This window comes from Melampsora larici-populina (assembly GCF_000204055.1).
Source record: "Melampsora larici-populina 98AG31 unplaced genomic scaffold MELLAscaffold_48, whole genome shotgun sequence".
Classification (NCBI taxonomy): Eukaryota; Fungi; Basidiomycota; class Pucciniomycetes; order Pucciniales; family Melampsoraceae; genus Melampsora; species Melampsora laricis-populina.
Genome location: NW_006768812.1, coordinates 241,037 through 253,711, shown reverse-complemented (window position 1 = coordinate 253,711; position 12,675 = coordinate 241,037). Strand labels below are relative to the sequence as shown.

The window sequence follows — 12,675 nt, the reverse complement described above, 5'->3', positions numbered from 1 at the left end:
GATTAATCAGGCGGGTGAACCCTTGCCGTGTGAAACGTTCCGAGTCTACGCACCGCGATGGCCTTTCTTAAAGCTCAATCAGTCCGAGACACTAATGGAACTTGTTCGAGATAAACTGGGTTCAACCTGGAATGGAGACCTTCGAGTATGGATTCCAGAGGAAAAAGGCTGGGTATGTTCAGTTCCTGTTACATCTTTAATGTTTGCTGTTGTTGACTGATTGTCTTACCGAATCGTGCTTGCCCCCCCTTGCTAATTCAGGTGAAGATGCAAACTTTGATAGTGGAGGAGTATAACCCGCACTATTGACGAATCCTCATATTATTTCCTGGAATTGTACCGGAAAAATGCAAGGAGATGGAATCCAACATCGCATTGGTAGGAAGTATGACCATTATCCAAAAGATGGATTTGCATAGTGTAATTAGTCCAGTAGCCTATTCACGATTTCACACACCTTCGGCCACACCGGCTACCCCTACCCCACATGCCATTGTAGTCAACATATCATCAGATGACGAAGAGGACGGTGAAGGAATTCACGATGGAATTGGCAGTCATCATCCTAGCTCTGACCTCCCAGAAGTGGAGGACATTATACCGACTAACCCAAACCCTTCTAACTCTAACCTATCTACGGCTGATGATGAACCCCCGGCACCTACTGACAACACGGAACCCAATGTAGTCACGCTATTTCCCTATCTAGAGCAAGGATGGCCCACCCAACCGAGACCTGTTTCGATGAAGTCACTGTGCGCTTTTGTGGCACTCACCGTGAAACCCAAAAACCTTTTGATCAAATCGGCTTTTAACAGGGTATACGGCCAAACTCATGTTTACGCTCCTTCGACCGTATCCAAATACCGTCGATGGGTTATAAGAATTGATGCAGAGGCGCTTAATGCTTACATCAATAACGGCAACCCCACGGTGATCGAAGCGAAACACAAGTTTTGATCTGAATGGATGGAGATGGACCATCGCGGTAAATCCCAGCGTCGTAACATTTGATTATACACTATGTTTGATTTACGTGGATTCTTATAACATGATTTAGTCAGTTTAAGTGTAAATAATTGTCGTTATAATTTTATTCCTTTTTTTTACTTATAAATAATTATGCGGTTTGACCTGTTTTTAGCTCTCCTATACCTTTTCATTTGTCAATAATGATTATTACTCCATTGATATTCAAATGTTATCTTTAATCGTTTTTTTGCTTATAAATATTTCTGCGGTTTAACAATTTTTATTATAGCTGTCGCATACATTTTCATATGTAAATAATCAGTCTTCTTCCATTGATATTCCAATCTTGATCTTCATGCTCTGTCTCTTCTTGAACATTGGTATTCTGACTTACAAATAAGTATCTTTGGTAATAAACCAATGAAACTAAGCTAAGCTAGCTGGCATGATGAATAGTAGATGGCATTAATCATTAATACCTAGGACGTTGATAGATATGTATTTGATCTACGCGTTAAGTGAAAAACATATTGATCCAAGTACCTGATCAGTGTGAAGTTTTATATACCTACTTGCTCGTATTATAGGTCATAGTGCACTCACTTGATTCAATGTAATTCGGATCATCCAAAACCATGAAAATATTTGAGACTAAGCTCGCATGTTGTGAAATGAATAATTTAACATTCACAGAAAATATTTGGGGACCAATCATATGAAACTGGCAAAGCGAGAGATCGCCATCCAAAAGACGCGCGATCAATCCATAAATAGGAAATCCCCCAGTCAAACTTGCAAGTTTTAGAATCAATTCTGAATCAATTCTGCCCTGTCATTTGTATCCATTTAAAACCACTTATTAGAGATAATGAGTACACCAGGCAAATCACCGACGGCCGAACCGGGCCCTTGTAGCAAAGAAGATATTGATAAAAGACTCCAGAACTTGGAAGTGGACGATCAAACATTGTGTTCGGGTATATAAATTTTTTTTGGTCCAATTTATCCTTTGGTGTATAACTGACGTATGATAATAAATATTTTGATTTCATTCACCCAAATTCAAAATGCCAAGATAAAATTGAAGGACACAAAGACGAAGAAGAAGAAGAACATCAAGATAATGACGATCAATCCGATGAGTATGTGATCAAAACAAGTGGTAAATTTTTGTTTTAACTTCCACCACGAGTAACTACTAACAAACACTGACTCTTTTTGATCATGTAGAAAATGATGTGGAGGTTGATTCTTTGTTAGGTATTTGATGCACTTGACTTAAATTGTTCTACTATATTATGTTTTAACGATTTCATTTCATTTTTTTGGATAGAACTGATTTCCGATCACAGTGATCGAGTGCTATACTACGCGGCCATTGATGATATAAGTGCTAGGGAAACGGGTTGTATATACCGCTTGTTTGCCAAATCAATCAACCAAAGTCATCCTCCTTACAATCCGTATGAGTGGCTCAATTTTATGGAAGATTCAGTACGATTTCAGGTCAAGCAACCCGTCCAGTTGCCTGCCAGAGACACAGCATTTTGGGTTGCTAAAAACATCTACATAGATGCTCACGATGAACTTCATGGCAAGTATATAATCAAGTCCAGCTTGTTGTGGGATGATTGTGATAGCAGAGCTCATTGTTTTGAGCGTTCTCAGAGCAATAGGTATGCTACGACATTGTTGGAAGCTTTTCGGCAATCCATCCTCATCCATAAACGACGAAAGGAACGCAAACGAGGTGCGAGCAACAACCTCCACCGCCAGATCTATTCAGATTGTTGTGCTTTGAAGGTGAGTAGTCTACATCTACTATTCGAATAAATGAAATTTTGTTAAGTATGGTATCTGAGTTAATTGCCCAGATCGCCTCTCTGTATGTGATGCAGACAGCCCGTTCTGTCTATGACGGAGCGCCACGATGGTTAATTTGTGAGGGTCTATATGATCCTAATACGACCCACCGTTACATTTGGGAGTACGACTTCAACAGCCTTCCCAGGGACAAGCAAACTTGGACTGATCACATTAACGCATGGGTTCATTATACTTATGAGGTATCCGGTAATCAAACTTTGATAGTTGGCCTGGATTGTGACGAGCATGGTGTTTTAACTAATTTGGTTTTGTTTACCAAGGGGTGAGTATTATTGTATCTCCACAAGCATAAATAAGAGTTAGATGCTGATCGATCGTATGTGTGCAATGTGCCTTAGAAAACCTCTACACTACGACGAGAGCGCGGTAATGAAGGGCAGAATAGAACATACTTTTATGCATTTTCGCAAACAACATGAGTGTAATAAAATATGTGAACATGTCGGACTGAGCAAGTTGCAAAATTCAAAGGGAAAGGCCAAGGATGTCATGGAATTGATGTATCTGAACAGCCCTTAATGACCGTTTGAAAGCATTTTAACTTGACACATTTCTATATGTATAGTAGTTATTGAATAATTGTTATGGCTATAGAAACACTTATAGCATAACCCAATCTTTCCATCCATAGTGAGGTGTTTGTGAGATCAGACAACATTACAATGAGAGAGACAAAGACGACAGACATGAAACAAATGATAAGATAAGATAGCATAGAGAGACAGGAAGAATAAGTGCGGCGCTGCCTGGGAAGCATCAAATCATGGAAGGTCTGATGACCGAGACATATCAAAGTGACCAATAAAAGAAACGTTGGCCCGAGCCTCCAACTTTTCCAACAAACGATTATTATGAAGTCGTATCATTTCATCTAAGAAAAAATTGTATCTAACATGGCCCATGTTTCGACACATGGCATCAAACCTTCCAAACCAAGCTTTGGTTATCTCTGCGGCCGAGGCATTGAAACGCCAGGCTCCATCCGGCTTTTTCAGTTCCGGAAAAAGATGAGGATCATTATTGAGTCGGCACGTAGTATGCGACTCCTTGTGAGACTTGATGTGAAAAGTATCAACCGGTAACATCGTATTCTTGAATTTATCAGCGTCTATGGGGTTAGATCGTATGTGGGAGTAGAGACCACACGCATTGTCATAAAAAATGATTTCTGGCATGTTATCGGGGAATACTTCGAGTAAGAACTCCTGTTAAGTATTTTATTAAGTATCCGCATGGTATCTTTAATCAGAGAGTAAGGTATATCCTCACCTTCACTTTGGTAACCGATTCAGACTTATAAAAGGTCTTCCTGCCCAGTATGATACCACAAGTTGTCAACGCAAGTTGTTCGTTGTGTGTGCGGACACGTGAGATGAGTATCCTTTTCTTGCGTCCAGAATTCTCGGCGTCGGCTTCTGCACTCGCCCCACCGTCACAAGCGCCCTCGTGCGCACGTTCTTCTACCTCTGAATACATTCGGTCCTCCTCAGATAGCACAACCTCACCCGTTTCAGGCTCAAGTAGTTCACTTGGGTCCATATGAAGGTTTGCATGGGGCCGGTTGAATCGACGAGGAAGACCGAAGAGGGATGTATTGCGTTCTTTGAAGGTTTTGTTGGCGGCGATGTGATCCTCAATATGACAGGTTTTGGTGCCGTTCACAGCCTTGTTCATGCAGGGCTGGGCTTGACAGATGTCTTGCAATAGCGGCGTGTGCGTTGGACAAAAACGGTGGTTGACCTTTGCTAAGGGCTTGGTGCAACTTACAGCGGTGGTATTTGGATTGAGGAATTGCAGTTGTTCTTGGGATGCACTGCAACTCCAGATGCCGAGGGTGATACCATCCGTTACCATGGATCGTAGAACTGCTTACATTTGGCTAGTTGCCATCTCTAAACTTGTGGGAAACGTTGACACATACTTTTTCCCGTCCCTGTTTCTTTGTCTAATTTCACTTCGGTACAGGTAGAGCACACGTGTGCGGCGTAGGCGCTTCCCTCTAACCTCTTCCATTCGAGGTGTTGCATCATTGCCAATTCGAACCGCTTGTCATCAGCGCCTTTGGAATTGCCAGTTAATCGGACACCACGTATTGCGTAGACCTCCATCAGGCGATGAATATCGAGGCCGAGAGAACATACATTCGCACTTAATCTCCTATTATAACGCCCTTTGTTGAAATTGTTCCGGTACGTTGTCTTGATGTTAGCGTGACTTTGGTTGTAGGAATTAACCACGTTATATATAGACACTCTGGACACCGATAACGGAAAGAAAAGATTTAGTTTATCTTGCGTTGTTTGCATAAGTATATATGTGTCAAATATACTCTTACATAGCTAAGTTCTGGTTGTGGTTGAAGTGATCGGCCAGACGGTGGCTCATAAAATAGTGCTGCGTCACTTGGAAATTTTCCTTGGGCTGGCCTTCCGCCACAGAGTAGTAATGACGTTCGAACTTGTCACTGTAATAAGTAGGCGAGTAGGTGGTGTTGCAATCTGTATTGGGTAATTAGTTTGCTGCAATATCTTTGACTTGTTATTTAATAATGGAATAAATTACTGACGACGGCAATACAAATTGTAATATTCAACAGTCTGAATACCTGCTATGTCAAATAAATAGCCAAACTTAGATTTGCGCCGTTCGAGTGACAAGGGGGCACCGGTCTTTGAGGCAGTGCAGTTGAAACATGTCGCAGTAGGTGGCTGGAAGTACTGTTCGGTGAGTGGGATGGTAATCTTTCTTTGCTGGGGAGAGGGAATGCCATATTCTTGAAATAAGGTCGGTTCATAATAGCAGGATGGAAGGACATCGTAAGTGATGTTCCACAAATGACCCCATTTGGAATCCGGCTGCCCTGCATCAATGCAATGACTGATGAATTCGTATGGCGCGTGGTTTGGCGAAGTGAAGAACGCGCCATTTGTGCGCTTCAAAAAATCGGCGGCCAACGTGGCAAACTTTGTCAGCTGGCTCAGGGTCAAGGTGTCGTGCGCTGTGGGGTCGATGACCTTTATCTGCGCCATGAGGTCTTGTACTAGCATGAGGGCGAAGACGGTGGAGATATCGGGATGGAGCAGATGTAAAAAATAGGCGTCGGAAGGGTGGGATATGGTATCAGGAGGAGCCACACTGGGTGCGGTTGAAATGCTATCTCACTACGTATCCGCATTCGTACGGCATTGACATAAGTCGACGTGGGAAACTTAATTTAAAATTAATAATTACCGAAAGCGTCGGACTGTGCAGACTGCGCTCGCTCTCACTCTCATTTTGAGAGCGGCTCTCTGCCTCCCACAGCCCTTCGAGACTTCTGGAAATAGGGAGGGTCTCCATCTCCAGGCCAACAGAACCGAGAACTGACAAACAGATCCGGAGTACCGAAGAGAGCGGGGTCGGGATTGTATCTTTTTAGTTTTTAGATCTTTCATCAAAAGGCCTTCAACTAATAACATCAAGTATTTCAAGAATTTCAGTCAGCCGTTTCAGAAAGGAAAAACAACATGTTCATCGCCTACTTCCTCGTAGCCCTTTGCGCTCTCCCCTCATGTCTGTCTCTGGCCCAGATAGACAGTGGCCCAGCTATCAATTTAATCCCGCCCGGCAGTCGTGAGTTTTCCATCCTCTTGTATTCCACGAGACTCTATTAGTGGTATGTACCTAGTAAGATATAAAAAACATATGTTGACATATTGCTTCACGTCTGTTTAGATTTATGCAGTGTAGCCTGGTTCCCGCCGGGGGCTAATTCGAACACCAAACCTGGTAGCCACAATAGTAAGACACGCTTTGTGATGTGTCTGTCTGGACCTCAAAAGAACCTCATCCAGTGCTGAAACTTTTAAATCTCGCGGTCCTTTCCACAACAGTTTGTATAGGCAGAAACTCTTCCTTCACCTGTACAATAACTGGAGTTTCTACAGAACCAAGACGAACGGCACCCAGTTGAGTACTTTCCATATAACACAGTAGCACTGGAGAGTGAAACCTTCATTGGGTTTTGCTTTGCTATATGCTCTTCTTTCTTTCAAACGTAGTCAAAGGCTGATCGGTGTTATATCTTATTCATCAAAAGCGGGTACCACTTGTACTAAAGATGGGCAAAAGATCAAGGACACAATCTGTCCTGGAGGTTATCAGCGCTTTGGCGCAGGGTGTAAGTCGGGCTTCTCAAAAGTTCAGGCCTCGTGGTCTCTTACCCATACGACTCCTATTCAGTCATCTTCACTTACATATAGGTCTCTCAACAGTTGAATGCTACCAGAAATTCGCTACCAAAGAGTCTGTTCAATGCCAAAGCGTGGAAGTTATGCGTGTGTTCATAGTTTTATCTCCAAAACTAACTTGCTCTCACCCGTCTATGAGATCTGACCTTAATGTGACTGACACTTGTTTGGCATCTTGTTTTGTTGATTAAAGTTGGTAGTGAATGAAAATGACCAGCCAGCTCTTCTTTTCCAACACCTCTATCCTTGGTCTCTGTTTTGAAATCCATTTTCTCTGCACCAGAAAATGATTACTTGCCCTGGCGGTGGGAAGGCATAAAAATCAACAATGTATTGCACACATAATTTGGTTTTTCTTGTCCTGAAAACAGACAATCAACATTGTGTCTCTCAGCCTGACACTGTCTTTGTAGTTTTTTCCAACGTCATATTCTGTGGTCAACTCCTTTCTCTCTCCTGATGTGATGGAAATGTTTCATAAAATGTAAATAATTCATGTGTTTTGCAATGAATCATCCTCTGAAGCTTTGTTGTGTTTATTTTTTGCTTGAAAGGTTTTCCCGACTGCAAGCACGGGACAACTTCTGACTCTGACCAAGTGAGATGCACCTGGTGTACTCTCTCACCGGATGGTTGTGTAGGAAAGGTGACAGAAGAATGAGGGATGCTGTGTGACACACACCCATGCTTGTCACCTAGCCTTCACGTAGCCAACAAGACCATGTCGTGTAACTTGATTTACCAGCCAATCAGGGGGGAGATGGGTTGTGCAAGAGCGACCTGAAGCTGATTCAGGCAATGAGTGCATGGCTGATGTGCAAGTTAAGTAGTCTTTGCACAACTGGTCAGCCAGGCACTCAGCACCCAAATCAGCTTGGACGTTAGTAATCCAAGCAGATTCCAGTGCTGAGCTTGATTGCGGGAGTTGATTAGTCTGCACGCAATCTGTCAGCCAGGTGCCTGATAGGATTACTGGTTTTCAAGTGGACTTGGGTGCTGAGTATCTGGCTATTGTGTGAGCAAAAGGTCAGCTAGATATGTAAACTGTAGTGGATTGTGAGATTGGACGACTGGAATCTTGGATATAAGAAGCAAAAGAGATGAGTACAATGATCTGGATTCTCTAGTTTATCAATGTCCTTGAACAATACCAATTTCAATTGAACACTTCCAAAAAAAGGTTTTGAACTCCCCTCAATGAAATAACCTCAAATCAACCTTTTGGCTAGCAACACTGCTTTTGTGTGCTGCACTGCAGAGGCATTTCAGTTTTCAGACTGCACCACACTGTGAATCCATTAGGTTTGTTGTGGTCTGCTTTGCTGTGCAACAAGATTATTGGTATCAGTGTTTCTTTTGGACCACAACAACACCGGTTGTGTTGGAGCATCCCCAGTTGTGCCGTAAATTGGTGACATATGGAGGGTTGCACAGATTGTTTAGGGAACTGTTTGAGGTATAAAATTTGAAGCATGTACAGTCATGGTTCCCTACTGTTTGGCTTGTAGCATAACTTGTGATCTGTATTATGGCTTAGATGATTATCAAGGTGTGTGATTTGCGGAGAGTCCAATTGTACAAGTCGGAGCTTATTGGAGAAGTGAGGTACAAAAGGATTTAGGGTGCAAGCAGAAAAAGAACATATTTGGCCTATTTTGACTTGCAAAGAGAGAATTGCCCTAGTTAAGCATGAGTTTGGGGGTAATTGCTGTGAATAAAAATACCTCAAATTTATGTACATCATGGTTTATGACACAAGGCTGTGGATGCTCTTACAGTCCACAGAATAATAGTATTCAATTGGTTTGGCACTGTCACCCATTTTGTGTTGCACAACAGATGGGCCCGGGCACAATCAGACCTGGCTATTGATGTTGTGGTACTCCTAAAACATTGCAAGATGCGGCCTTTTGTTGCTTGTTGCGGTGCAACACAACTAAAACTGCGCCTGGTGAGAAGTGTTGTCCTGCAACTGTGGCTTCTAGACTTGACATATATAAGCCAATGGGAAAAGTGTATTTGCCTTTGGCTATTATACACAACACCCCTACCAACGCACTGCTGCCCTGAAGCAGCCAACATGTTGGATCAAAGACCTATGACAATGTCAAATGCCAGCCCATATTGAATGTTATCACAGCCTGTGACTTTGTACATGTGAATACCAACTGTATGTGAATCAATCACATACACATGGAAACATATGTAAATTACATTCACAAATATGTGAATGATGTGAATTTGATTTCCATATATATGAATCATGTAGACCTACATTTAGTGTGATTAAAGAAGTCACGTATGTGAATAAAAGTTGCACCAAATCACATATATTCAACAAAAATGGTAAAAATCAATCACACATGTGCAATCAAAAGTTACACATATGTAATTACTAGTCACATTGACACATACATATGAATACACATCACACATGTGTGCATATAACACCACAGGAATCAATTACTCTGAAACCCAATTGAAGAGAGTCGTGGTGACTGGGTTTGCAACTTTCTTCAATCACAGGTTTTGTATGCCATAAGTTTTCTGATTCGCCTTCCGTCAAGGTATCATACATATGTCTCTGGATACTGCTGACCCAAGTCTTACCCCTTTGCCTTTCTTCCCAATACCTCATCCTTGTTTCACAACTATATCTGGCAAATCAAACATACCTCGACTTCATCCCTGCTGTGTCTCTTGGCATCTCACTGGTCTTTACAAGTGAAGGCAGCTGATTAGTTGAGCAAAAGACCTTGAACACAAGTAAGAGAGCAGTAGATATAGTGAGTTGTACTTGAAAATGAAAGCTCTGAGGCTGAAAGGGGGTTGTGATGATTTTTTCCATACTGAGGGACAAAGAATGGCAATAATCTGTGGGGTGACTGATAGGAATTCTGTTGAGTGATACCTCCATACATTTGGAGTTAGATTTTTTGATATAGTGGATCTTGATTCTTGACTGTAGGATATACTGACTCAAGGGGAATCAACAAATCTATGGCAAACCTATGGCAAACAAAACTTCTGATTGAAAAAAGCAGCAAACCTGGTCACCACAACTCTCTTCAATTGGGTCTCAGACCAATCGATTTCTGCGGTGTAAATTACACCAAATCACATATATTCAGAAAATGGAAAAAAATGGTGACAACCAATCATACATGTGCAATCAAATGTCAAACATATGTACAGCCCTTGTGAGAACTATTGGTAACTTTTGAGGTGATGGGTGTTGCCAAGTTTTAACTAGAGTCTAATCTTTGGTCCAAAACTCCATCTCTTTTGATGTCACTCAGGTTGTGGGCACGCTGTTAATTTTGTAGGCGGGCCAAGGCAGGTTTTTTCTTGATGTTTTGCGCCAAGGCACCACTTGACACGCCGGGCGTGTTTTCTTACAAAAAAAATTGCCAACAGCCAAAATTTTGTTTTTAAATTGTCATTTATTCTACGTTTGTATTGCTAGATCTATCTACCACCACAAAATTACCTTTTAGAGGTGAGAAAAGCTACAAAGAGCTGTCTTCAAAGCTCACAGCAAGGGTCCGGGTCCTCAATATTGGTGACAGGACATAGAACTCCAAAGATCTGGTGTGTTTTTTGGAAAGGCGCACCCACAACCTGAGATGTCACATGCCTAAAGCTTGGTCAAAAAGGAGTCTTTGCCAGTTTTGGATTAAACCTCAACACAACACAAAATAAAAAAATTTACCATTAGTTCTCACAACAGCTTTAAGTACTAGTCACATACTTGTGAATACACATCACCCACATGTGAATGTGATTTCCATCAAATCACATATATTCAAAAATGAAAAATATTGGGGAATACTAATCACACATGTGCAATCAAAAGTTGCACATATGGAAGTACAAATCACATATCTGTATAAAATGAAAACACAGTGTGGAATTCCAATCACACATGTGCAATCAAAAAGTTACACATATGTAAGTATGAACCACATAAATGTGAATACACATCACACATATCTGAATATGAAAAATCTCAAGTGGATGATGCTGATTAGGTGGACTGACCCTCTTCTGTCATTCTGTTCAACCCACAACATATCTTGGTCTTCCTTAGAGTGCGTTTGGTGCCCTTGAACCTTGCAGGTATAGATCTGCAAGGTGTACACTTGCGGATCCGCAGGTTGACATGGTCTACCTCAAGGTGTGTACCTGAGCATGATGCATTTGGTACACACAACCCAAAGCAAACTCAAACCACAAGCTATGGGTTTGGAGCGTGGATGTGAGAAAAAAAATCAAAAAAACAGCACATCATCTCTTTCAATTGTCTCAGAATGCTTCCCTCGCGCTCACAGCTTCAACAGGTCTCCAATCATCGAAGACGAGTCATTGCAATGGCATCAATTGGTGCTGCACACTTCTACATGAATAATTTGTATTGGGAACCTCAAATTGCACGTAATACATCCATCCTCTCAGGCCAAGGGTGGCTTGATGAGCTATTACAATCACAAAATCTGTGTTGTTTCTATGATCAACTTGGCATGAAGCCTCATATATTTCAGAAATTGGTGAGGGTGTTGGAAGACCAAGGTCTCATTGAAGAAACAAAGAACATGACTACTGGCAAACAAGTGGCAATATTTCTATTTACAATCATCACTGGAAATTCAGTTTGAAAAATTGAAGAGAGATTCCAAAGATCACCTGATACAATTTCAAGGTGTGTATATCTGCTTGGTACTTCCCATATACATCTTTCTGATTTTTTTGCTCTCACAGGGTCTTTCATAAAGTGCTTGATGCTTTCAACAATCACGAATTCTATCAGAGCTTGGTCAAACTGCCAACAGTTCACACATCTCTTCCTTTGAATTTCCGACAAGATGATTGATTCATGCCTTATTTCAAAGACTGCATAGGAGCCATTGATGGCACACATCTTCCTGTGCATGTCTCTCCAGAAGATCAACCTTGATTCCATGACCAAAAATCAAATATCAGTCAAAATGTACTTGTTGCTTGCAACTTCAACATGATGTTCCAATATGTAATGTCTGGTTATACTGGCACAATGCCTGACAGCTCAATGTGGGAAGATTGTTGCAGAAGATCTTTGGTCATACCTCCTGGGAAATTTTACCTTGGCGATGCTGCATTCAGCCTCAGCCGCAGTTGTTTGGTGACCTATAGAAAGGCTCGTTACCATCTACAGGAATGGGCTTGCTTGGAAGATAAAGAGTCTGTTTCTTCTCTTTCTTTCATTTTATGTGGATCATATCTTATATACTTATATTGCTTCACATTATTGTCTGCATACAGGCCTGCTAACAAGAAAGAGCTTTTCAATCTACGTCATTCAAGTGCTCGGATGGTCATTGAGAGGAACTTTGGGGTTACCAAAAAGAGATTTCAGGTGATGAATCATGGCTCATACTATCCCTTCAAAACTCAAGTCCGACTTGTGCCGGCGATGTGTGCAGTCCACAACTTCATAAGACTTGAAGATCATGGTGAACTTTCAGAAGAATTTCCCGAGTTTACGGACCTTTCAGCAACTCCTCTCCCCAACCAACAACCTTCAGCATCTGACAGCGAAAGATATGATGGA

The 12,675-nt window shown here is 41.7% G+C and overlaps 4 protein-coding genes across 4 annotated transcripts; 2 read left to right on the top strand and 2 right to left on the bottom strand.

The window, feature by feature from the left end:
* Positions 1-94: 94 nt before the first annotated feature.
* Positions 95-1,385, top strand: MELLADRAFT_92017 (uncharacterized protein; the record flags this gene model as incomplete). Its single annotated transcript, XM_007415136.1, has 4 exons — positions 95-172; positions 355-933; positions 1,262-1,282; positions 1,374-1,385. 4 exons carry the CDS (start codon positions 95-97, stop codon positions 1,383-1,385), a joined length of 690 nt encoding a protein of 229 aa, XP_007415198.1.
* A 455-nt stretch (positions 1,386-1,840) lies between these two features.
* Positions 1,841-3,378, top strand: MELLADRAFT_110859 (uncharacterized protein; the record flags this gene model as incomplete). Its single annotated transcript, XM_007415137.1, has 5 exons — positions 1,841-1,949; positions 2,048-2,114; positions 2,325-2,775; positions 2,871-3,121; positions 3,198-3,378. The coding sequence occupies 5 exons, from the start codon at positions 1,841-1,843 to the stop codon at positions 3,376-3,378; spliced, it is 1,059 nt and encodes a 352-aa protein (XP_007415199.1).
* A 54-nt stretch (positions 3,379-3,432) lies between these two features.
* On the bottom strand, positions 3,433-4,156 carry MELLADRAFT_72949 (uncharacterized protein; the record flags this gene model as incomplete). Its single annotated transcript, XM_007415048.1, has 2 exons — positions 3,433-4,064; positions 4,129-4,156. The coding sequence occupies one exon, from the start codon at positions 4,032-4,034 to the stop codon at positions 3,621-3,623; it is 414 nt and encodes a 137-aa protein (XP_007415110.1).
* Positions 4,157-5,899: 1,743 nt separating this feature from the next.
* MELLADRAFT_92015 (uncharacterized protein) lies at positions 5,900-6,317 on the bottom strand (the record flags this gene model as incomplete). Its single annotated transcript, XM_007415047.1, has 2 exons — positions 5,900-6,067; positions 6,129-6,317. The coding sequence occupies 2 exons, from the start codon at positions 6,315-6,317 to the stop codon at positions 5,900-5,902; spliced, it is 357 nt and encodes a 118-aa protein (XP_007415109.1).
* Positions 6,318-12,675: the final 6,358 nt, after the last annotated feature.